The 24,380-nt window shown below is 45.5% G+C and overlaps 1 protein-coding gene across 3 annotated transcripts in view; it reads right to left on the bottom strand.

The window, feature by feature from the left end:
• The window catches only part of LOC137595239 (poly(rC)-binding protein 4-like), a 48,527-nt gene that overhangs the window by 22,177 nt on the left and 1,970 nt on the right, over nt 1–24,380 (bottom strand). For all 3 annotated transcript variants that reach the window (XM_068315187.1, XM_068315188.1, XM_068315189.1), the window contains exons 2-4: nt 5,990–6,258; nt 5,694–5,717; nt 5,341–5,373 (exon numbers count right to left, since the gene is read on the bottom strand). In XM_068315187.1, coding sequence (XP_068171288.1) covers nt 5,341–5,373; nt 5,694–5,717; nt 5,990–6,124 — 192 coding nt within the window. In that variant the 5' untranslated portion in view covers nt 6,125–6,258. The remainder of the gene's footprint in view (nt 1–5,340; nt 5,374–5,693; nt 5,718–5,989; nt 6,259–24,380) is intronic.

Below are 24,380 nucleotides of genomic sequence, written 5' to 3'. Positions count from 1 at the left end.
TTTGGTCCGTTTTTTGGTATAAATTTTTTTCCTTTTTATTTCATTGGTCTGAAAATTTGTTTTGTTTTTTAGTCGGTCAGACTAAAAATTTTTTTCCACCTGGTCATTTGGAATGAAATTTTTTTTCTTTTTAGTTTGTAGGTCTAAAAAATTTTTTGGTGGGTCGGTCTAAAACTTTTTTTTTGGGTCGGTTGTTTGGTATAATTTTTGTCTTTTTTGGTTGTTTGGTCAAAAAAAAGTTTTTGTTTTTTGGTCGGTTGATGTAAAACTTTTTTTTTGGTCGGTTGTTTGGTATAAATGGATTTTTTTTGGTTGTTTGGTCTACAAAAAATTTTCTTTTTTGGTCGGTCGATCTAAAACTTTTTTTTTTTAGTTGGTAGGTCTAAAAAATTTTTTGGTGGGTCGGTCTAAAACTTTTGTTTTTGGTCCGTTGTTTGGTATAAATTTTTTTCCTTTTCAGTTCATTGGTCTAAAAAAAATTTTGTTTTAGTCGGTCAGACAAATTTTTTTTTCGCCTGGTTGTTTGGAATGAAATTTTTTTCATTTTTAGTTGGTAGGTCTAAAAAATGTTTTGGTGGGTTGATCTAAAACTTTTGTTTTTGGTCCGTTGTTTGGTATAAATTTTTTTCTTTTTTTGGTTGTTTGGTCTAAAAAAAATTTCTTTTTTGTTCAGTCGATCTAAAAACTTTTATTTCGCCCGGTCGTTTGGTATGAATTTTTTTTTCTTTTTAGTTCATTGGTCTGAAAAATTCTTTGGACGGTCGGTGTAAAATTTGTCTTTTGGGTTGGTTTTTAGTCGGTCAGACTAAAATTTTTTTTTTCCACCTGGTCGTTTGGAATGAATTTTTTTTTCCTTTTTATTTGGTAGGTCTAAAAAATTTTTTTGGTCTGTCAATCTAACAATTTTTTTTCGTTCGGTTGTTTGGCCTAAATTTATTTCCTTTTTAGTTGGTTGGTCTAAAATATTCTTTGGACGGTCAGGTAAAATTTGTCTTTTGGGTCGGTTTGTCTAAAAAATTGTTGTTTGGTTGGTTGGTCTAAAAAATTTTTTCAGTCTTTCTAAAATGTGTTTTTCGCTTGGTATTTGTTTGGTATGAATTTTTTTCCTTCTTGGTTCATTGGTCTAAAAAAAATTTTTCTTTTGGGTCGGTTTGTCTTAAAAAATATTCTTTGTTTGGTCAGTATAAAAATTTTCTTTGGTTGGATGGTCGGTCTAAAAAATGTGTTTTCCATCGATAGTTCACAAAAAATTTTTTTTCGGTCAGTCCATCTAAAGAAAATTTTTTTCGGTCAGTCTAAAAATGTCTTTTTTGGTCGGTCATTTGGTATAAATTTTTAAAAAAAAATTTGTTGGTTGGTATAAGAACATTTCTTTGGTTGGTCGGTCAAAAAATTTTTTTTGCGGCAGTTGGTATAAAAAATAATAATTTTTATAATTTATAATTTTTGAGATCAGTTTCATACCAAACAACCGGGTGAAAAAATTTTGGGGTTGGTCAGTAGGTATAAAATTATTTTCATTCTTGGTTGGTCTAAAAATTTTTGGGTCGGTCGTTTGGTATACAAATTTTTGTTTTTTGGTTGGTCAATCTAAAAATTGTTTTGGGGGTTGGTCTGTTCATAAAACATTTTACAAGCTTTTCTGTCAGTCTAAAAATATTTTATTTGGTCAGTCTGTATAAAAAATTTTTTTTGGGTCCAATGGTCGGTCTAAAATATTTTTTCCATTGAGAGTTCACAAAAAAAAAATTCCGTCACTCAGTCGGTCTAAAAAATTTTTTTGGTCGGTCGGTATAAAATTTGTGTATTGAGTTGGTTTAAAAATATTTTTTGGGGTCGGTGGGACTAAAAATTTTTTTTCGGTTGTCGGTGTATTTTTTTTTGTCAGTTGGTCTAAAAAATTATATTTGTTCATTCAGTATAAAAAATTTTTTAGTTGGATGGTTGGTCTAAAAAACTTTTTTTTATCGATAGTTCACAAAAAATATCTTTTCTGCTGGTTGGTCTGTCTAAAAAATGTTTTGGAGATGCTCGGTCGGTTGGTCTGAAAAAATGTTTTTTGGTCAGTTGGTATTAAAAATTTTTTTTCCGTCAGATGTTAAGTTCATCGAAAAAAGATTGTTTTTGGCCGGTTGATTTAAAAAAAATCTTTGGTCAGTCAGACGGTTTAAGAAAAAATTTCTTTGGTCGGTCAGTTTAAATTTTTTTCTTTTGGTCAAATATTTGGTCGGTCTAAAATATTTTTGTTTGGTGGGCTAAAAAATTTTTTTGGTCTGTTGGTTTAAAAAAAATTTTCAATCAATCTTTCGGTAAGAAAAATGTTGATCTAAAATGATTTTTTTTTCAGTCGGCCGGTCAATCTTTCTATTTTGTTCGAACACTCGTAAAAAAATTTTTTTTTTAGTTGGTCGGTCTAAATAATTTTTTTGGTTAAATTTTCTGTCGGCATTAAATATTTTTTTTGGTCTAAAAAAATTATTTTGGACAGTTGTTCGGTTGTTCAGTCGGCCGTTCGGTCGGTAGGTCTAAAAAATTTTTTTTTCGGTCGGATGTTTTGTCGATCTAAAAAAATGTTTTGGTCAGTTGGTCAGTCTAAAAAAATTTAGCCCTAAAATAGTTTCTTTTTTGGTCGGTCGCTAACCTTTCCCTAACCCTATTTTAACCCTAACCAACATTAGCCTTAACCCTATCCCAAATCGTAAGGTAACTCCAACCATTCTCCTAATGTTAACCATAACCAAAGCCTTACATAACCATAACCCAAGCCTAACCCTGAGTGGAATCCTAACATTAAGGCTAACCCTTATCCTAGCCTAACACTAACCTAACCTTAACATTAACCTTTGTCGTAACCCTAACTTAACCCAACCATAATCCTAACCCGAACATAACCTAAAGTGAACCCTAACCCCAACCGTAAACCAAACTTAATGCGAACCCTAACCCTACACCTAAACCTAACCCTGACATAACCCAAACCAACCCCTAACCAAACCCATCACTAACCCTAACCTAACCCAAAGTGAACCTTAAACCTAACCCTAACCTAACCCAATGTGAACCCTAACCCAACCCTAACCACAAACCAACCTTAGCATAACCCTAACCTACCACTAAGACTGACACAATTTTAAATTTTACTGTAATAATCCCCTTAGGGACCTGATTAAACCACTCTGGCACACATTGTAAGTCAACTAAACTAGTCCTTACACTAAAACACACCCTGTACCTAACTCTATCCCAACCCTAATCCTAACCCTCACTGAAATCCAACCCTAATCATAATCCTAACGCAACCCTAGCCCTCACCCTAGCCTAACCCAAACCTAACCCTAATGTTAACCCCAAGTAAAGCATTACATAACCATAACAGTAACCTAACCCAAACCTACCCTTAACCTAACCAAAACTTAACACTAACAGTAGCCCTATTCTAACCCTAATCTTAACCCTTATCCTAACCTAACAGTAACCTAACTCAATCCTAAACCTAACCCGAACTTAGACCAAAGTGAACCCTGAACCAAACCTCACCCCAAACAAACCCTAGTCTTACCCTAACCCTAACCTAACGCTAATCCTAACCCAACCCTGTACCTAAACCCTACCCTGACCAAACCCTTATCCCAGCCCTATCGCTGACCCTAACCACCATCCTAACCCTAAACCCTAACCCTACCCTTAACCCCAACCTTCAGAGAGCCTACAGTTCTCTCTGGCTCCACCCTCCTCTAACATCATCAAATTTCATTGGTTTGGAACAAAGTCAGCACCAGGCTAACGGACTCCTCACACCAGACCGAACGCCGTTTAGGATCCGTTTGTCATTCATACCTCGTCTGATGTGAGACTCTGGGTGTTCCTCACCGTCTTCCCCTTCACTCTATCTTCTCCCTCCCTCCCCCCACCCCCTTCCTCCCCCCATAATGAGTGCGATGTGCAGCTGCGCCCCCTCCTGCTGTCGCCGGCGTCGGACCGGTGTCTTCATTACTCTTCATTTGGAGCGGAGGAAGGATGGAAGACTCGTCGTTCAACTGGATTAGTGTGTTCTGTTCTGCTTGATTAGGGAGTTATGCTGCCAGGGTGTGTGTGTGTGTGTTTGTGTGTGTGTGTGTTTGTGTGTGTGTGTGTTTGTGTGTGTGTGTTCAGACCTACAAACCAACATGTGTTTGCTGACTGTGATGGGAGGGGCCTACAGGACGCCATGCCCTGAGAGGACACAGCTCCATTGTGAGAAATTCAGCCTTGAAACTCCGACTCGGAGTTCATCAGGAAAACGGCGATGTGTTTGTTTCTGATTGGTTTGTTTCTGATCGGTTTGTTTCTGATCGGTTTGTTTCTGATCGGTTTGTTTCTGATCGGTTTGTTTCTGATCGGTTTGTTTCTAATTGGTTTGTTTCTGATTGGTTTGCTGAGGCGGCGGCGCGGCGGCGGCGGCAGGTTTGAGGAAGGCATGGCGTATAAATCCAGCAGCAGGACGCGCAGGGTTCTGGTTCAACCTTGAGATGCAAATATCCATTCAAATATTCATGCTTTCGGAGCCGCGGCGTGGCAGGAAAATATTTGGGAAGGAAGACAGTCTACTTCCTGTCTACCATTTCCTGGTTCCCTAAACCCATCAGAGGCGCCTCCAGAATCCCCAATCCTGTCTTCTTACCAATCGCTTTATGGAAAGTTCATCTTGAGACGTGTTTTTGTTAGTTTGTGGCGTCTGGCCTGCAGGAGGAGGTCGGCTCACCATCGGTGCCGTCCTCTGATTGGTTGGTTTGAATTATGAATGATACAAAAAAACATTTGCATCTGACGGGGCGAGACGGGACCCGTTGGGGTCTGGTGCAGATCCAGAACCTTTTCTACGACTGAAGGAGTTTGCATGTTTCAAAAAATAACCAACATAGACAACAACAAAAAAAGACTAGGGCAGTTCATTTGTGGGCGGAGCTAATCTGCTAACGCTACTCTGTAACAAATAGACCTGAAGATGCCAGCGGTCCTGTGGACTCAGAGTCACACCTGTCCAGGCTACCTTTTACTAGCATTAGCCAACAGTTAGAGCGAAGTTTAGACGAATCACAATCAGCTGTTTGAGAGATGAACGGAGAAGACGCTAAGTTATCGATCTACATGTTTGATTATTGGTTTTGTCAGATCGGGTAGAGAAGTTTAAAACCACTGATGTTTACTAACACACACACACACACACACACACACATACACACACACACACATCCACATCATCCTGCCACCATCTGATGATGGCATCTGAAGGGTTAATAGGAGACAGGAGGAGACAACCTGGGGCAGGAAGTGGGTGGTGGTGGGGTAACAGGGTCTCACCTCTTCTCGTATTCTCTTCACTGTTTCTCCTTTCTGTGGAAACACGAGAACAAAGTTACCCATCAGCACAGCAAAGGGTTAAAACCATTTACACGCTCAGTTATCGAGGTTAGATCCTTAAGAGGGCGGATCTCCTCTTCAGTGAACGGCGCTCAGAATGACACGGCAGGAAAGGGAATTTTACACGCTATTATTGCACGTTTCATGCTAAGTGGACGTCACTGTAACAGGATTGAAGTGGTGTTGTCACCAGCAGCGCTCATTTAAGGGACGTCGAGGTTATTTCTGACCCAAATATCGTCTTCATTGTCTCTAGGGTAGAAGGAGAAGGTAAAAAAAACAAACGCACTCACCTTTCCGATGATGCTGCCCACTTCCTGTGGAGAAAATGTAAACAGGAAGTGTTAACACGCAATCAGAAACTGTCGTCCATCTTTTAAGATTAGCTTAAATCTCGCATCAAAGAACCAAACGTCGTATAAAATCAGTCTTTTTTTTTTCCACCCTTCCATCCATTTTCCGTCCCGCTTCCTGTTTTCGGGGGTCACTCAAATCCCAACACGAGGTGGGGGACACGCGCCGATTTGTTTTTATTTTTAGCAGTAGCAACACCGCTAGCGCTAGCCTGCTAGCTGTGAGTGTCCGTCACCTTTCCGTGCATGAGTAGGCGGAGCGTTAGCGTCACGCCCACGGCGCCGTCTCCGAACTCCTGCTCGCCGCTCATCGTGGAGGTGGAGGTGTGGTGGGTGGAGGTGTGGGCGGAGTCTGCCGCTGGGAGACGCATGAAGGTCCGGGGCCCCGCGGCGTGTGGAGGTCTCCGGAACAGAGAACCCTTTGGAGGACCTGGGGCTGTGAGTCGGGCGAGGGGGGGGGGGTCGGACGGTCGGATGGCGCGTGGCGTTGGCGTCGGTCTCAACTCTGTGGAAAACAGAAGAAAGCAGGAAATAGAACGGCATTCTGGGAGGTCGGCAAGAAACACCTTCAACATCGGCTGGAGGCGGTTGTCATAGCAACGGCACTCCTCATCAACGCTGGCGGAACACGAAGTACAACCGAACCTGGCAGCTAAGGCTAACGCTAGAACATCTGCAGCCAACGCAGACTTCCTCCACGGGGGGTCGAACCCTCCGTGATGACAACGATTTTATCATGGAATAAATTAGCTTGTCAGCTATGTTACCTAAGACCGTGCATGATGCTAGCTGTTAGCTAGCTGTCAATAGCGGCTTTAGCTCACCAACAACCAGCAGGTGGCGGTGTTTTCTCCTTCTGAGACAAACCCGATGCTGTGTGTGTGTGTGTGTGTGTGTGTGTGAGAGTGTGTGTGTGTGTGTTTGCTCCCCATAGCCATGAGGCTAACAGGACATTTCATTGACTCCTCCTCCTCGGCAGGCTGACCAATCAGATGTGAGGAAGTGAAGATAATTTCAGGCCTGACTCAACACGTCGGAGCGCTAATTTAAAAGCTAATGGAGACGTCAGTTTAAAAAGCTCCGGGGCTGGAAGCCAATCAGCTTCTGGCTGAGGAAGAGTCAGAGCGTGACGAAGAGGAGGGACTTCCTGTTAACCCCCCAAAAAGGAGGGTTAGCGGCGCGGGGGACCACCGAGTGATCAACACGCCATCGGTGTCATCAGTCTGTCTGCTGGGCAGATCAATAAATAAAAGCACGTGTGAGGAGGCGGAGCTTCGTGTACAACATCTGTGTGTGTGTGTGTGTGTGTGTGTGTGTGTGTGTGTGTGTGTGTACCTATTAGATGTGTGTGTTTGTGTCTCGCATCGCCCGCCCAATCTCATGAAAAATACACGCTTTGAACTAAAGTAGGTCAGAAATGCGACGCATGCTGTCGGGTGTGTGCGCGCGCACACACACACACACACACACACACACACACACACACACACACACACACACACACACACACACACACACACAAACACAGGGAGGCAGATTTAAGAGATAAAAAGTGGAGAAAACAGGAAGTGATGTTTTCTATCAACACCTGGAAGGTGAGTCAAATTGTCATGAATTCACGTCTTCAAAGGGTCAAGTGTGTGTGTGTGTGTGTGTGTGTGTGTGTGTGTGTGTGTGTGCTTGTGTGTGTGTGTGTGTGTGTAATGCAAATACAAAATGTATGAATTATTGAAACTCTTCAGATGCTGCGCCGCCCATCCCCCGCTGTGAGTCATAAATGATCAAACACACACACACACACACACACACTTAACATTCCTGTTGACCCGTCCTTGTAGAAACGGTCTGCGGGGAATAAACCATGAATCAGCCAGGCATGAGGTTAGCACTCTGTGTGTGTGTGTGTGTGTGTGTGTGTGTGTGTGTGTGTGTGTGTGTGTGTTTGGTCATCAGGCCCTGATCAATCACTTGATCATAAATATTTAGACAATGTGAGTCAAATCAATACCAACAGGAATCAGCCAATGAGGGACTAGATCAGCATCAGCTGACCAATGACAACGTATTACATACGAGTAAAAACGATATGTTAAAGTCTGATGAAAATTAGTTTTTATGAAAAATCTAACAGGAAAAATTGATTATATAATTTTAATGAAATCCTTAAAAGAAGTCGTTACCATGGAAACCCAGCGAAATAAAACACAAACTAACATCTAACAGGTTCTTTCCTTCCCTCTGTTTGTTTTGTTTGTCTTTGATCTGTGAACAAACAAACAATCCTCCTTTATCAACAGCCTGCAGTTCCTCACCTTCACCACCAGATGGCAGCTAAACAGAAAGCTCCGCCCCTCCACTCCACGCATCCTACGTGATCGATCGGCTTATTAGCTGTTATCGGTGTCGATATTGACGAGGACAGACTCTGTCAGACTGATCAATCAAACGTAGCATAAATGCTAGCATAACATTAGCCGTTTGGCTGTTAGCAGCGCTAAACAGCTAGCGATGAGTCAAGATGGTGATGGCATGTTCAGCGAGTTCACAGGAAGTTACGCCTCAGGTTTGCCCCTCCCTGGGGTATCAGGGTAGGATTTAAGGACAGGGTAGTTCCTGCAGCTGATGCCTCGGACTCATTGTCTGTGTTAGCCCCCTCAACACGAGGCGTTTTTTCCTAGTGGGGACCATTTCCCTCCTGATGAGGACCGGTTCTGTCCTAATGGGGACCAGAGAACCGGTTCACATCAGCATCTCCTAAATAAAAAGAATTCTTCTGAAGGACAGGAAGTCAGCGTGGAGACGAATACCAAACAGGCAGGAGAGGAAGAGGAGGAGGAGGAGGGTCTTCTTGTTGGTCGTGTTGATCTGGCTCTGACTACCAGGGGTCTGAAGCAGCGACTCGCTGCTGGAACCTGATTGGATTAAAGGCTGAGCCAACATCTCATTCCTTCGAAGATGATTGGATTAAAGCGGCGGCCGGCTGATTTAAAACATGTCGCTGGATGAAGGTTGGCGAAGAAGTCTAGGACGGCAGGAGGAGAGGGGCGTGGCCTAAAGATGCCTTGAGTCACTCACACATCAGTCCGGATCAGCAGTCATTTGTGGTTTTTGGACAAATTCATTGTAGTTTTGAGTCAACAAGCTAACTATGTAACCAACGAGCTAGCTAATGATGGCTAGCAACGGCATATGCTCCAGGACGTCTCTCATTGGCTGGTGTGGTGACATCATCAAACATGCTGGACGGCATTGGGTCAGAACTCAATGGTCCAGATGATGAATGACCAGACCAGGTATAGAGACCACACCCACCGCCTGCAGACCGTCAGACCACACCCACTGCCTGCAGACCGTCAGACCACACCCACCACCTGCAGACCATCAGACCACACCTACTGCCTGCAGACAGTCAGACCACACCCACCACCTGCAGACCACACCCACTACCTGCAGACTGTCAGACCACACCCACTAGATGCTCCGCCCTCAAACTGTTATACAGCGACACACCTGAGCCGGTATGAAATGAGCTGCTGTGATAGGTCCAATGTAAACACAAAGGGGGGAGGGTGTGTGTGTGTGTGTGTGTGTGTGTGTGTGTGTGTGTGTGACATGTAATTTTAGACCTGATTGTATGTCTGCAACGTCGCTACGCCTGCCAGGAGACTTTAGACGATGATGTCACGGGACGGGGACGGGGCGAGTGACATCACTGTCTCTATCCATCTGTGTGTGTGTGTGTGTGTGTGTGTGTGTGTGTGTGTGTGTGTGAGGCTGACACCAGCTCTATTTAAAGACAACAGAAAGAGAAAGAGGAGTCAGAGAGATGGTCCTACTGTTAATAACTGTAATTATAGAGACAGGCTAATGCTAGGATGCTACGTTAACAGTGTGATGGAGGGTGTAGCCAGGATGCTAATGCTAAATATAGAGAAACCACATGTTAGCATGGAAGCACAGAAGGAACCCTAAACAGGAGGTTCAGGATGAGAACCAATAGAAAACCAGAGGGTTTACATGTATTTACATGTTGTGTTCAGCATTTACATGCAGTGTGTGTGTGTGTGTGTGTGTGTGTGTGTGTGTGTGTGTGTGTGTGTGTGTGTGTGAAAGAGAAAGAACAGACACTCGAGATGAGGACCTGCCTGAGAACCGATAAGAACAATGAATAAATGAGCTTAATCACACACACACACACACACAAACACGCACGCAAACACGCACGCACACACACACACACACATAGCATTATGTGAGCTGCCACACACACTGGCATGCGCACAAACCCAGACACAAATAGAACAGAAAGCATGTGCTGCCTGGACACACACGCACACACACACACACACACACACACACACACACACCAGAGTAAATTAGCTGCTGATTGAAGTGGTTAGCGCGATGCATGTCTTTGTCTTGATGACAGTTGACCTTTGACCCCGACCGTCGGGTGGAGCTGCAGACCGACCCTGTAATCAAACGTCTCCAAGCGGCCACCGGGCGCCGCCGTCGAGCGCCGCCGCCCGGCTGGACGCGGCGTCTCTTCAGATCCCGTCTGCCAGTGTCGGGTTGCTAATCCCCGGCGCAGACAGCGGGGCTTAGCCTTCGCCGCAACACGACGGCGTGCGTTTGCCGACCCTGTCATTACCAGCTGAGCGGCGCGGCGTTCTGGGATCGGCTGCTGCTCTGTGATTGGACGAGAAGCGGCGCCTAACAGCTGAAGATTATCTAAGAAGACATCTAAGATGCTACCGCTAACAAACGCCAACAAAAACGCTAGCATCAGGTCGAAGGATGGAGACGCAAAAGCGATGAAATACAGAGAAGGACAAGAAGAAGTGAACGGACGATGTTCTCCTGAAATCAATCAATCAATCGATCATTAACGTCAGTCTGATTGTATTTAAAGCTAGCTAGCGCAGAAAGACGCATGGAATGCCAAATTAGCCTCAAACAGAGCTGCAAACCGAAGCCGATCCAGAACCGCCCCATGAATGATGGCGGAGCAGCCAATCAGGTTAATGGATCCGGTTATCAGTGGCTGAGTCAGGATAACGACGCCGGTTCTGCTTCGTGGAGCGTCTAATCCAATCAGGACTCACTTCCTGCCTCCTCCTCCAGATCAGATCCCAGATGATCTACGACCTTCTCTCCTGCCGTGGAATCGTTTTCTGGACTCCGGTGAAGACGGAGAAACGGATCTGAGGCGGTTTGAACATCTTTGTTTCCTGTCGTCATTGGAAACAGACGAGTGACCCCCAGGATTCACCCCCAAACCAAAGTGGATCTGAAAGACGCGTTAAAGCCCCGTTTCAATAGAGACACAGTTTTAGCATGTAGCATGATAAACACTAATCCGTTAGCTCCCTGACCCCGCCCCGTTAGCTCCCTGACCCCGCCCCATTAGCGGGGCGGGGTCAGGCGCAACACGAGACGTTCTGGACGTACCTGAAGAGAACAACGGACGTCTTTTTGTCTTAATGATGTATTTGTGGCACGAAAAGCGAGATAACATCCGTAGAAATCGGTAAAGACGAGACGGCGCGTCCATCGCCGCGAGGGAAGTCGAGTTTGTCGATGTGTCCTGGAGCGAATCCCATTGGTTGTTTTTCACGCAGGCAGAAAAAGCAGGCATTAAAGTCTGATGCGTTGAAGGGCGACGCTGCCCGTTGGCGATCTTCACAGGGTTCCCACAATCGACGGCGTGAATATTCATGTCGCAAATTGGGAAATGTTGAATTATTCTACAAAACTGATGCAACGTTCAGAAAGTTTGGAAATTAAAACTTTTACGTGGGCGGAGAGAAACGCTTTAGAAACTCTGGGTTTGAACACCAGAGGTGACTGACAGGCAGGCTAACCGGCTTACCCCGAGTGTCGTCTCTCAGGCATAAACTTAAATACCAGCCCAAAAGTTTTTCAGGTCTTAGCTGTGGTTTCATTTAGCTCCTGTTTTGCGATAAACGCCAAGAACTTTATTTTCTTTTAACGTTTAAACCAAAATTCAATCTTTTTTTTGTGTGTAGCAAAATATTACCTTCCATGAACCCACCAGCGCTAGTTACAGGTAATATCACCTGTTGATCAACTTTTAGCACCTAACTGGTGTCTTTGAGATGATCTGCAGGGTTCGCTAATGACTTTAGCTGTTGCTAAATGCTACTAGCTGCTAACTGCTTCTGTAGCTTCAGCATCCAAGAAGAATCGTCTCAAAGATCGTTCCTGATCTTTGGCTTTGACGTTATTTGTTGTGTCTGCTGTTGGACAGTTAGCATGATTAGCAAAGCAGCGAACAAGAGTGGTCACATGATCGCATGACATCCATTTTTAAAACGCTGCAGTCGACAAAGCAGTGCGACGCCAAGTTCTACATTTCAGTACCAGAAAACTGTCTTTTAGCTACGAACTAGCAAGTTGCTAAGGAAGTTACTAAGGAGCTGGCTTTTGTAAAAACGCTAAGCTAAAAAGTTATCTCCAAAATTATTTGTTAATGAATCATAAATGACAACGATGCTACCGATGCTACCGATGCTACTTTAAGTTTTCATGAAGCGTTCCACTGTCAAACAAGCGTGGGCTAGCATTAGCTAGCTGCAAATGTGCTAAAATTAGCTTCAGCCGTTACACAGACTCGTCTTTTAGGCTTCATGTTGTGTAGTTAGCATCTTTAGCATCAAGCAGCCAATCCCAATCAACTGTCGACTCTGTCACATAAAACACAGAACTAATATAAAAACGAAAGAAACACGGAAGCAAACACGAAATGTCTATGTTAGCATGGATGATAGCATGAAAAGGAATTTCTGCCAAGTATTACGAAAAGAAAAATCTGAGCTAGAAAATGCTGCTATCTTAAAGCTAACACTAGTCGGAGTTTAGCTTAGCTTAGCTTCAAGGCGGGAAAAATGTGAAGCAAATTTGAATTAAAACAGTAAAATAAAGTTTTTTTTAAACGTTAGTCGAGCATCAAAACCAAACTAAATTACTCCTTGATCTTCTCTCTGACTGACTTGATAATTATTTCGGGCATTTGAATAAATCCAACGGATAAAACTCAAAGAGAACCAACAAATCCACCGAGAGCCGGGTCGCTAGTCCGTTAGCCCTCCTTCCCATGATCCTTTGATTCTCACGCCGCCAACGAGCCGCCGAATTGCGTTTGAAGACGACCGCTCTCTGAACTTCACACGTCTCCAGCTCATCAACGGCTTCATGATCAGAGACAGGCTCCGCCCCCGTGTGAGGGGTCAGGTGGTGTTTGTTGAGCGAGAGGCCGCTAGCACCAGTCGCTAACAGCAGGCGCTAACGTGTCAGTGGAGCTTTGAGTTTCTCAGCTCATTTTAATTATTCATAAATATGCGATTGATTTTTTTTCTTGATGTTTTGTAAAGATATTAAATGAATTAATCAAAACTGGAGCTCCGCCTCCTGTGGGTCATGTGATCACGTGTCCTTATACGTCCATTTTCAAAACCAAACCATCAGGAACTCAAACGTCGATCTGGTTGTGCTGCAGGAAGAGAACAGCCAATCAGGAGCAAGAAACAGTCATCGCTTTGGTTCTGCTCTCTGATTGGCTAACAAGGGGGCATAAGAAAAACAAGCTTGAGCCATGCCCCGCCCCTCCGCAAGGAAATACAAGTAAAAAATTTTGCATAAGAACGGAAGTTTAGAAAGTGTGTGTGTGTGTGTCTGTGTGTGTGTGTGTGTGTGTGTGTGTGTGTGGCACCACCCTAAGGCGTGGCACGTGTCTGATGTTGGAGCTGACACTCAGCTGTTCGACACGAGGAGAACTGCAGGCGCTGATCACACACACATGGCAGAAAGGCATTCTGGGAATTCTGTCTATGGAGGTTGTGTGTGTGACGCCGGCTGTACCCGGGATCAGCTCCCATGGCGTTTATCAGACGTGTGTGTGTGTGTGTGTGTGTGTGTGTGTGTGTGTGTGGCAGGGAGCATTTGGTCCCGTAAGACCTCATTATAGCTCTGAGGGACACACACACACACACACAGACTGACAGACATTTCGAAAAGGCCATAGAACACACACACACACACACACACACACACACACACACACACACACACACACACCTGCTGTGATGTGCTGCTTCAGTGTCAAGGAGGAGCGTTCCATTACTGGAGAATGAGGGTCATTAGATTGGAGTTCACTGCGCTGCAACGTGATGACATCACCACCGCCACAGGATGACATCACCACCGCCACAGGATGACATCACCACCGTCTCGTGATGACATCACCACAGCCACAGGATGACATCACCACTATCGCATGTGAACGTGGTTTTCTCGATCATATGCTGAGGCTTTTCCTGAATCCAGTGTCTGTGCTGATGTTGTTCTAACAGCATTTACATGAAATGTTCCTATAATTCCAGCAGCACTTGAACGCACCGCGTATCTCAGCTGTGAGTTAATCAGTGATAAACGAATACAGCAGCAATTTAAAACAACACATGCACACGCACACACACACACACACACCCACACACACACACACACCCACACACACACACACACACACACACACAGGAATCATTAAGTGCTGAGAGAACCACTGATGAAATGGAAGGAATTTATGTGAGTCAAGGATGTTTCCACCAGCAGTGTAGAGAGTGTTTATTCATTTATGTATAATATATACAATATAAAAGTATTATATAATCACATATAATAATCATAATAATAATCATAATAATAGTAATAATAATAATTGAAATAATAATAATTGAAATTTGTTTTCTTCTCAGTGTTTGGACATTATGGTATCTGTTCATGGAACGTGGGGCGTTCACTGACCCCAATCTGTTCGTTAATTCTGGAAATGAAGCCAGAAGCTTCCTGTAAACGTCTGTCAGAAACTTTCTTGCGTTTCCTGTCTGGTGAGAACTCTTCATTCGCGTCACATGGCTCATCGTTCACTTCTGATTGGTTCACACTCGGTGGATAGAATGAAGCATCATCGGCTTAAACAAAACCCAGACAGAGACGGTCCCCTTCCTCGTGTTGCGTTCATGGACATCTCCTCTGCAACCGTTTCATTTGTGAAGCCTTTAGCGGCTCCTGCTAGCAGCGATGGGGTTCACTCCGTCTGAGGCGCCGGTTCTGTCATCTATAAACTTCCTGATGTCGCCTCATCTTCAGATTTGATGAAGAAAAGCTCCCGACCAATCAGCCGCTAGCCTGCAGCCGCTAGGGTTAGGGTTAGGGTTAGAGTCAGAGGTCAGCCGGGGTTTTCATCTTTGATCGCAGCGACGACGGATTTTACTTTTATCACATTTTAAAGTTTAAGATCCCCTTTTATTATTAGATTTATTATTGATCCCCGCAAGGGGAAATTACATAATCACTCAGGTATTATTATCATTTATTATCATTATTATTATCATTATTATTATCATTATTATTACTATTATTATCATTATTATTATCTTTATTATTATCATTATTATTATCATTATTATCATTATTATTACTATTATTATTATTATCATTATTATTATCATTATTATTATCATTATTATCATTATTATTACTATTATTATTATTATCATTATTATTATCATTATTATTATCATTATTATCATTAGTATTACTATTATTATTATTATTATCATTATTATTATCATTATTATTATCATTATTATCATTATTTTTACTATTATTATTATTATTATCATTATTATTATTTCTGGTAAATAAACGACTCTGAGCTGGAATTGGAAAACTTCCTAGCGACTCGTTCTGAGCCTAAAAAACTGTTTGTGATGTTTTATTGTGGAGACACACACACACACACACACACACACACGTAAATTTAATAGCTGAGTTGAGAACGAGAATCTAAAGAGAACTAAAACGTCCTTAGTCAACTTCAAACCTGCTGTGTGTGTGTGTGTGTGTGTGTGTGTGTGTGTGTGTGTGTGTGTGTGTTTTCTCTTCTCTTTCTGAACTGAATCTTTCTTCTTGACGTCTTGAAGTGTCGCTTAGGGTTTCAGGAACATTTTTACATAAACTGTGAAGTTAAATCTGAAATAAATCTCCACTAAGAGGACAGATTCCTGTTATTGTTCCCAGACAGACGGACTATTTGTGCTTTATTTTGGAAAAAAAAAAAAAAAGTGTACGACAAACATTTAAAAACGTCTGACATTTTATATTTAATTTACATTTGTTGTTCTTTCCAGATTCCAGGCCGATAAATAAATGTTGCGTTCAGGCGCTGTTGGAAACATGAAACCTTTTGTTGAAGCTTTTATTTTCAATAGAATCGATCATTTTCACCAATTAGAACCTCCGGTGTTAGAAAGACGGGATGAACCCGAACACATCGTTTAATGGAAGTTTAAAGGTCGAGGCTGTCGATCACGTGTTCGACCTCATGTCCAGATGGAGGACACCCGCCCAATCAGAATCGAGCTGCGGTGTTAAATTACCCCCATCAGCACCCGCATCCTGTCTGCTCCCATCATGCACCTCTTCCCTCTCCTCTTTCCTCTGGTCCTCTGACCCCACTTCTGTTTCCATCCCTCATCCCTTCATCGTCTTCATCTGGTTATACGAGATGTCCTTCCTCCATCACCCCATCGCCTCTGGGGGGTTACGCGATCCCCCCCGCCCCCCAGCCCCCGTCTCCATACAGTACTGATGGAGAGAACCTGAGACCTCAGACAGATGGACGGTGGAGGAGTCGGATCAATACCTTTTAACGGGAAGCTGCTCTCAGGTCAGGTTATGGATCTATGAAACACATACTTCTAACTCACACACACACACACACACACACACACACACACACACACACACACACACACACACACACACACACACACACACACACTCCTTTCAGATTTCAGGATGTTTTCTCGGAACACAACCGTACATTTTCCCGACTTTATGTCTCACAGCTGGGCTAGCAGTTAGCGGGCTAGCGATTAGCGGACAGAGCCAATCAGCATCCAGACCTATTTACATCTCACTTTGTCTTAATTTGGATATTTAAAGCCGCGCCTCCTTGTGGCTCCTCCTCCTTCGTGCTCGGAATACGTTTCATGATTTTGTCGAGTTTCACGGCTTTGATCGGATGCTGGTCATGTCGGATGCCGGTCGTGTCGGATGCTGGTCGTGTCGGATGCTGGTCGTGTCGGATGCTGGTCGTGTCGGATGCTGGTCGTGTCGGATGCTGGTCGTGTCGGATGCTGGTCGTGTCAGATGCTGGTGGGAGACAAAACGTGAATGCTAACGCTAACTCTGGAGGGAAGCTGTTTGTGCTAAGTCGTGGTCCCTGAACGCAACACGCCTGCAAGGAAGCTGTCAAATCATGACGGGGCCTCTTTTGATTCCTTTTAAGGTTTTGGTTGACCTTCAGGCGGGTCGGGTCGACCTTGAGAGTCTCGTGGGATCGGATGGTGTCGTCTCCGAGGCGACAACGACGACACCAGACCCGTCCCGCCGCCGGACACCGACCCAAAACGGGTGTCTAGTGTCACAAACAGCTGAGTCATGTGATCAAACAGCTGAGTCATGTGATCAAACAGCTGAGTCATGTGATCAAACAGCTGAGTCATGTGATCAAACAGTTCCAAACCGCTGGAAGGTCGTTCCCGGTCCTCAGAGGTCGCTGATCTTCAAAGGCCTTCACCCTCTGGCTTCAGAAACAGTCTCAACACTGATTGGCCAGAATGATCTAATGACATCATCAGCAGGTCCAACCAATCACAGACCTGCTGTGATAAAAGCCGACCTGGCATCAGTATAAAGCTTTGAGAGAATTTTTTTTTTAAATCTCTTTTTGTACTCTTTTGGCCAACCCCCCCCCCCCCCCCCCCCAGCCCCACAGAGCTGATAAGACCCCCCAGCGGTGATTAGTCACATGACAGGAAGGGATTTGTTGAGTTTTGAAGTGGATCCAGATTGAACATCTGGACCAACATGATTTCTCCTTCCTCCACGAGGGATCGGTCTAACGTCTGGAGCAGGCGCTCATTATGGGATGGATCATCCACATGATGATGTCATCCACAAGGACGGCGCTGACAGAATGAGATGTGTTCGGGGGGGGTTGCTCCTCTCTGTGGGTTCTTTAATGGGACCAAATGGAAGCGTTTCATTGGTGAAAGCTTCTGAAGCTCAACTCCTGAAAGCACTTTAGAATATTTACCACAACCACCATCAACGCACGTCCCTGAACGCACCGCCACTTCCTGTCTGCTCCAACAGGCCACGCCCATCCCAGCTGGCTCATTATTATTTCACAACATATTTCAATGACTAGAGGCCATTAAATATATTATTAAATTTATAATTATTTAATAATAATAATTATTAATAATCATTATAATTATTATTTATATTATTGTTATTATTAATAATAATAATTGTTATTATTCAATAATAAACTTAATGACTGGAGGTCACTGCCCTCCTCTGACTCAGCAGGTTTGATGCTGACTCAGCGTGTTGCGCCCAAAGCTAACTAGCCAAAGCTAACCAATGGTGTTGCTGTGACTCAACCGGACCCCCAGTCCCACAATCCACCTGGGCTCTTCCTGTCGTCCTCGTCCCCCAGAATCCATCTGGACTCATTCTGTTTTGGGTTTTCAGAAACGTCCCGGCGCCGCTCTGAGCGAGTCCCCTGTCTGCAGAGATTTGGTGCCGATTGTTAGCATCAGCAACGACAAGCGCTCCCAAAATAGAGCCTCATTAATATTTCAGTAAGTCAGACGGAGGAGGACGAAGAGCCTCTAACCGGGATCGGAAAAGTAGAAATAAAAGAAATAAAAGAAATAAAAGAAATAAACGGGAAAAATGTACCTGGTTGATAACGTGAAAAAAACGACAACAACCACGCTCCTGACCATCAAAACACACACACACACACACACACACACACACACACACACACACACACACACACACACAGACACACACGGTTTGATTATTTCCTTTCCTATCTGAACTACATTACCCAGAATGCCCCTGGATTTGTTCTTCCTTCACCCGTTTCAGACACGCGGGTCAGGATTAGGCCCCGCCTCTTGAAGTTAGAGTGAATCTAGACGGGCTGCAACCAATCAGGAGATCAGACACCATAGAAGAAGAAACGAACCCCCTCAGGTGTTCAGCGAGGCGTGTGGCGTGTGGCGTGTGTGAGGCGTGTGCGTTCACAAGCGTGAAGTTTGTGTTAAAGTAGGTCAGCGTGAGCCGTTTCCAACGCCAACGTTCTCACGTCTAAAAATAGAAGAAGAGTTAATCAGGGAGACAGAAGCAGCGAGACGCCGCGACCACCAATCAAACGCTCCCTGATCGGCTAGCCTGGCCTTACTCCAACAGGAAGTTGTTTTCAGAAAAACAGGAAGTTGGAATCTGTTTGGTTTGGATCTAATTATCTGGAGCATCTTCACGTAACCATGGAGACCAACATCCCATCGACAACATCAAACCAGACAGGTGACGGGGAGAGACCCGGAAGCTCGTCAATCAATCAGTCGATCAATCAATCAGTCGATCAATCAGTCGATCAATGCTGCTAACAGCCAGAACTGTACATTTCTTAGACACGCCCACTATTCTCTCCATCCATCATCCATCCATCATCCATCATCCATCCATCATCCATCATCCATCCATCATCCATCATCCATCCATCATCCATCATCCATCATCCATCATCCATCATCCATCCATCATCCATCATCCATCCATCATCCATCATCCATCATCCATCCATCATCCATCATCCATCCATTCCTTCTATAACTTCAGGAGGAATGACCCCCCCCCCATAGAGTGCATTAGCTGATTAAACAGAGGGGGGGTGAAGCCAAATCCCTCCATCTACCCCCCCATCAAAGCGTTGGCTCCGTTCCAGCAGGAAGGACTCCCCCCTCTGGACTCTGGACTCTCCTCCTGAGCGATGGTCTCCATCAGCTCGTCTCTCCTTCATCTCTGACGCTCAGATGTTCTCCTCTTCCTGCTCCACGGTCTGTTTTTATTCACATAACTCCTCCTGACAGCCCCCCCAACCCCCCCAGGAGGTGTGGTCTGTTTGTTTGTTTGTTTGTTTGTTTGTTTGTCTGTCTGGAACAACGACTGACGGATTTCATGAGACTTTGTGTGACAAAAAAGACATGAAAGTGTGAGTGGGTCGGGAAGAAGGGGGCGGGCTTAGGAAGAAGGGGGCGGGCTTAGGAAGAAGGGGGCGGGCTTAGGAAGAAGGGGCGGACTTAGCAAGAAGGGGGCGGGCTTAGGAATAAGGGGGCGGGCTTAGGAAGAAGTACACCTGTAGTCACACCTGTGTGTGGCTCCAACCTCATCGTTCAAGAAAGGTTCTGATTGGTCCGGTGTGATGATGTCACCGCCTATTCCTGCAGCAATTATAACACACCTCTCCACCGTTGGCATTTCTACCTCCCCATCCCAGACTTGTTGTCTTGTTGCCATGGTAACGGCTCCCTAGGTGCACGTACCGGTGACTCATCTCCCACGGCGAGTGTTTTTGGCTCGGGTCCTCCTCCACCATCATTTTGGGGTCTGGCGGAGGAATTTATTTGATGGCGTTCCGTCCCGGCGGTGCCGTTAGATTTAACGGATGAACGTCGACGATCGGAAACATTCCTGTTCTGTTTCCGGCTTCATTTATCGGAGAAGACGAGAGCAACGCGTGATGGCGTGATCACATGATCACATGAATCCACCGTTTTATTAGCTTTAGATAATTATTCTTATCGTTCAAACGGACAAACGCACTTTTTTTGAGTCGTAATGCGACGAAAGACGTTTTGACCTTTAACTCGTAAACGTTTCCGAACTTCTGACCCCGGCCCCGAAACGAGGTCACGCAGGAGACGGCAGCGACTCGTGAACCAGGAGTTAGCCGGAGCCTTTTTGACGGCGGCGGCGTTTGGGAGTCGAAACACCTCCACGGAACGCTCGGCGTTGTGGACGCGACGCGTCCGCGTCGACGCGAGCGTTTGAAGAATCCGAACAAAACCAGAGATTTGTCTGGAAGAAAAGCTGCTTAGCGAACAGGAGACGACACACACACACACACACACACACACACACACACACACACACACACACACACACACACACACACACACACTCACATAACTGTGTGTGTGTGCGGAAAACAATGCTCACAAACACACGCATAAACAGGAAGTAAAGAGGTTTTGTGCTCCTGACAAAGATGCAGCTGTGAAGGAAAACACAGCCATGGATTACCCCCCCCCAAGCTCCGCCCCCCTGCTGTGAGGCTAACACGTTAGCATGCAGGAACGCGGCTCGCTTCAGAGGCTTTATGGTGATTGGTGCATCAGGAACCACAAGGAGCCGTTTGTCTGAGAGGCCAGACGGACGTCATGTGAAGCCCTCATCTTCATCCTCGTCCTCATCCTCGCCCTCATCAGCTGCACAAAGGCGGTCCTTCATCTCGATGCAGCTGAAGCTGCCAGACTGAAGCTTCTGAAGTTAACCGGAGACCAGCTCCAGTAAACCGACGACCAATTCACCGACAACCAGAAGTCGTTACTCTAAAAAAGCTCAAAACGACCGGAAATGGTTCCACAGTTTAGTCTGGAGATGAGTCCATTCAACTTACACCGTGTTTCAACTTACATCGTTTTTCAACTTACACCGTTTTTCAACTTACACCGTTCATAGACCAACGTCACGTCTCCTGGAACTCATTAACGATGAAAGCACCGACATTGTAAAACAAAACATCCAGGTGTGACAACAACATCACCTGACAGCTAAGTTGGCGCTAAATACTATGCTAAATATGCTAATATAGCACTTCCGTTACGCTTCAAATGCAAGTCACCACATCCCGATCACACCTGATCAAAGACACTAAGTATGTTCAACTGAAGTATCTCACAGGCTAACCATTAGCACACTGCTACCGACATAGCCTGTTGGCTATGTCAGTAAAACCGCTCAGCTAACATTAACCACAACAGAGAACGCTGATGAACGATGATGTCATGACGTCGTCGTCAGTGCCCGGTTGCAGACATGCTAACGTTAGCTGTAGCGCTAGCTGAAGACGTGGGGATCATGTCGAGATAAGCCGTAGCAGCGCAGGTGTTCCTGAACGAGTGATTAACCTCCGACCTCGTCTATCTGACGGGTCACCACTTCCCCCCGTCGCGCTCACTCCTCTGTCACATCAATACGACCCCCCCACACACACACACCTCCACTACCCCCCCCAGAAGAGCCTCTTCTCTCCGGCGTCCTCCAGGGATTTGAAATGCATTACGATAAGAGGCTCCTCTATCGCGGCCCTCGAGCTTCTGGGTCACATGGCGCGTGGAGGCGGAGCTTCAGGGCATGTAAACCAAACCGAACCCGTGATGTTGGGATGGCGGAGGCGGTCGCCATGGAGATGGAGGCGGTGTGACGACAGAAAACCTGATCAGACAACCGAACTGATTGTGGCAAAACTTTGTTGAGCAAAGGTCAGGATGGGGGCAATTAAACCCCGGGGGCAGAACTGGAGCCAGAGCCAGGAAGTTCTGACGTGACTTCCAAGAATCCTCGTGGGAGGGGGGTCGAAGGGGGGGTCACATGAACACACCAGCGATTGTTCCCACTGACGGGTGGGCAGAAGAAGACATGGCTTCAGACTCGACAACCTCCTTCATCCGTCTAAGAAGTTCAGGTCCCAGAAGCCAATCGAGGAGTGCTAACAGGAAGTGCTAACAGGAAGTGCTAACAGGAAGTGCTAACAGGAAGTGCTAACAGGAAGTCAAAAGACTCAACAGTCGTCAACATCATCCATTCAAGACGAGAAAGGACGTGAAAACAGGAGTGAAGGATGTTGGTTTACGTTACAGTTCCTGACCGACTGAGACCAGCGCCCCCTGCTGGACTGGAGGGTCGTTGCATTACACCGGCTTTATCAACGGTTAAACTAATCAACTAGTGTCATAATCGATCGATCGATTGATCTGAAGAATATCCTCAGAAAAAGGTCGGAATTCCACAGAAACACAAACTAAACCATCTAGAAATGGTTTGATTTGAATTTATTCAGATATTCCACTGATTCTGTGACAAATGTTTGATAGAAAATCATTTCAAGAACCAAAACATTTTGTCCAAATCAGGAAAGGAGGGCGTTTATGCAAACTTCAGAAAATTTTAAACTGGAATTTAGTTTCTTTGTTTTTTAGACTAATTGTCTTTTTGTTTTTTTGCTCTGGGAACCAATCGATTTATTTTTAACGGACCCGTCGCTCTGGACGGAAACGCGTTCAGGACGAATCCGACCGCCCGTCTCGCTTTAAACCGACGCCATCCGTCAACGTGAAGCCGATTCCGCAGCTTGACGCGCGTAGCAGACGCCTCCCTGCTGCTTCCCTTTAATCATCGGCCGCCGTCGCCACCCGCAACTCCCATTAATTAACAAATTTCCTGACAGCGAGCGGACGGGCCGTCCAATAAATAACCAGCAGGGGAGGAGGGGGCGGGGCTCCCCAAAGAGTCGCTGTTCAAAGATGTCAAACCGGAAGGCTTGATGGGAGGAGGGTGGGGAGCGAGGGATGGCGACGGCGGTGGATAAACATCCTCACTAATTAAAAGGTGTCGGAATTTCAATCAACGCTGACCTCGATCTGAAGGAGGAAACGAGAGAACGAGACGCCGGAGACGATAAAAAACATCGAGGAGTGGCGGTGAGCCTTCGCCCCTCCCCCCCCGAGCCACACCGCTCCCGATTGGTTGCTCAGCAGTGATGTCATCTTGAGCTAGCGGAGATAAACATCGTTCAATCAGGACAACACAAAAAGACAAAAACGAGTTCTAAAGCGGGTTCAAGGGGCGGGGCTTCATGCTCCAGGAGTCACATGATGAAGGTCAGCCAATCAGGGACCGGATGCTTTCATGTGCTGCTGGAGGTTTGAGTTCTTAGAGTTCTGTTTGGTTTGTTTGTTTGAGGAAGAACCAGTTAAAACACGGATGAGGGTTTGGAGGCGGAGCAAAGGGCGGGGCCAGATTATTATTTTAAACTGATTTTGTTTTTGTGCGACTGAAGAGAAGAGACAACGACCGAAGGAAATAAACAGCAGCTCTCCTCCGGGATTCGTCTCATTTGCATAAACAAAACAACCGCGGCTAATTTGTTTAGCATCCATAGCATCACACTGTTAGCCCCGCCCCCCAGCTGTGGCCGCATGCACCTGGGGCCTCGATGTTTATCTGGAGCTCTGAGGACGACTCTCACATGCTACACATGCTAGCTGTTATCTACGATTAGCGACGCGCGGCGAGGCTAACGCGTAGACGCGCAATCGCCCGATCTGCAATTAGCCACAGTCGCTAACTCACTGGTGTGTCGTTGGTGTGTGTTGGTCCGGAACACGGGATCCGTGTTACAGTGTTAGCGTGTTAGCGTGTGTTTTAACCCCTCGCCCGCTTCCTCGTCACAACAAGCGGCGGCACATTCCTGGATGCTCGACAGGCGGGACGCTTTTTGGGGGCTATAAATAGAGCATTACTTTGAAACGCAAGCCTCCTAAATCCCCACCCCCATTTGACATGCCCCCCCCCACACACACACACACATAAGGGGGGGGCACTCCCGTGAACACA

This window comes from Antennarius striatus, chromosome 5 (assembly GCF_040054535.1).
Source record: "Antennarius striatus isolate MH-2024 chromosome 5, ASM4005453v1, whole genome shotgun sequence".
Lineage (NCBI taxonomy): Eukaryota > Metazoa > Chordata > Actinopteri > Lophiiformes > Antennariidae > Antennarius > Antennarius striatus.
The sequence above is the reverse complement of the archived record's forward strand: the minus strand, read 5'-3'. Positions and strand labels throughout refer to the sequence as shown.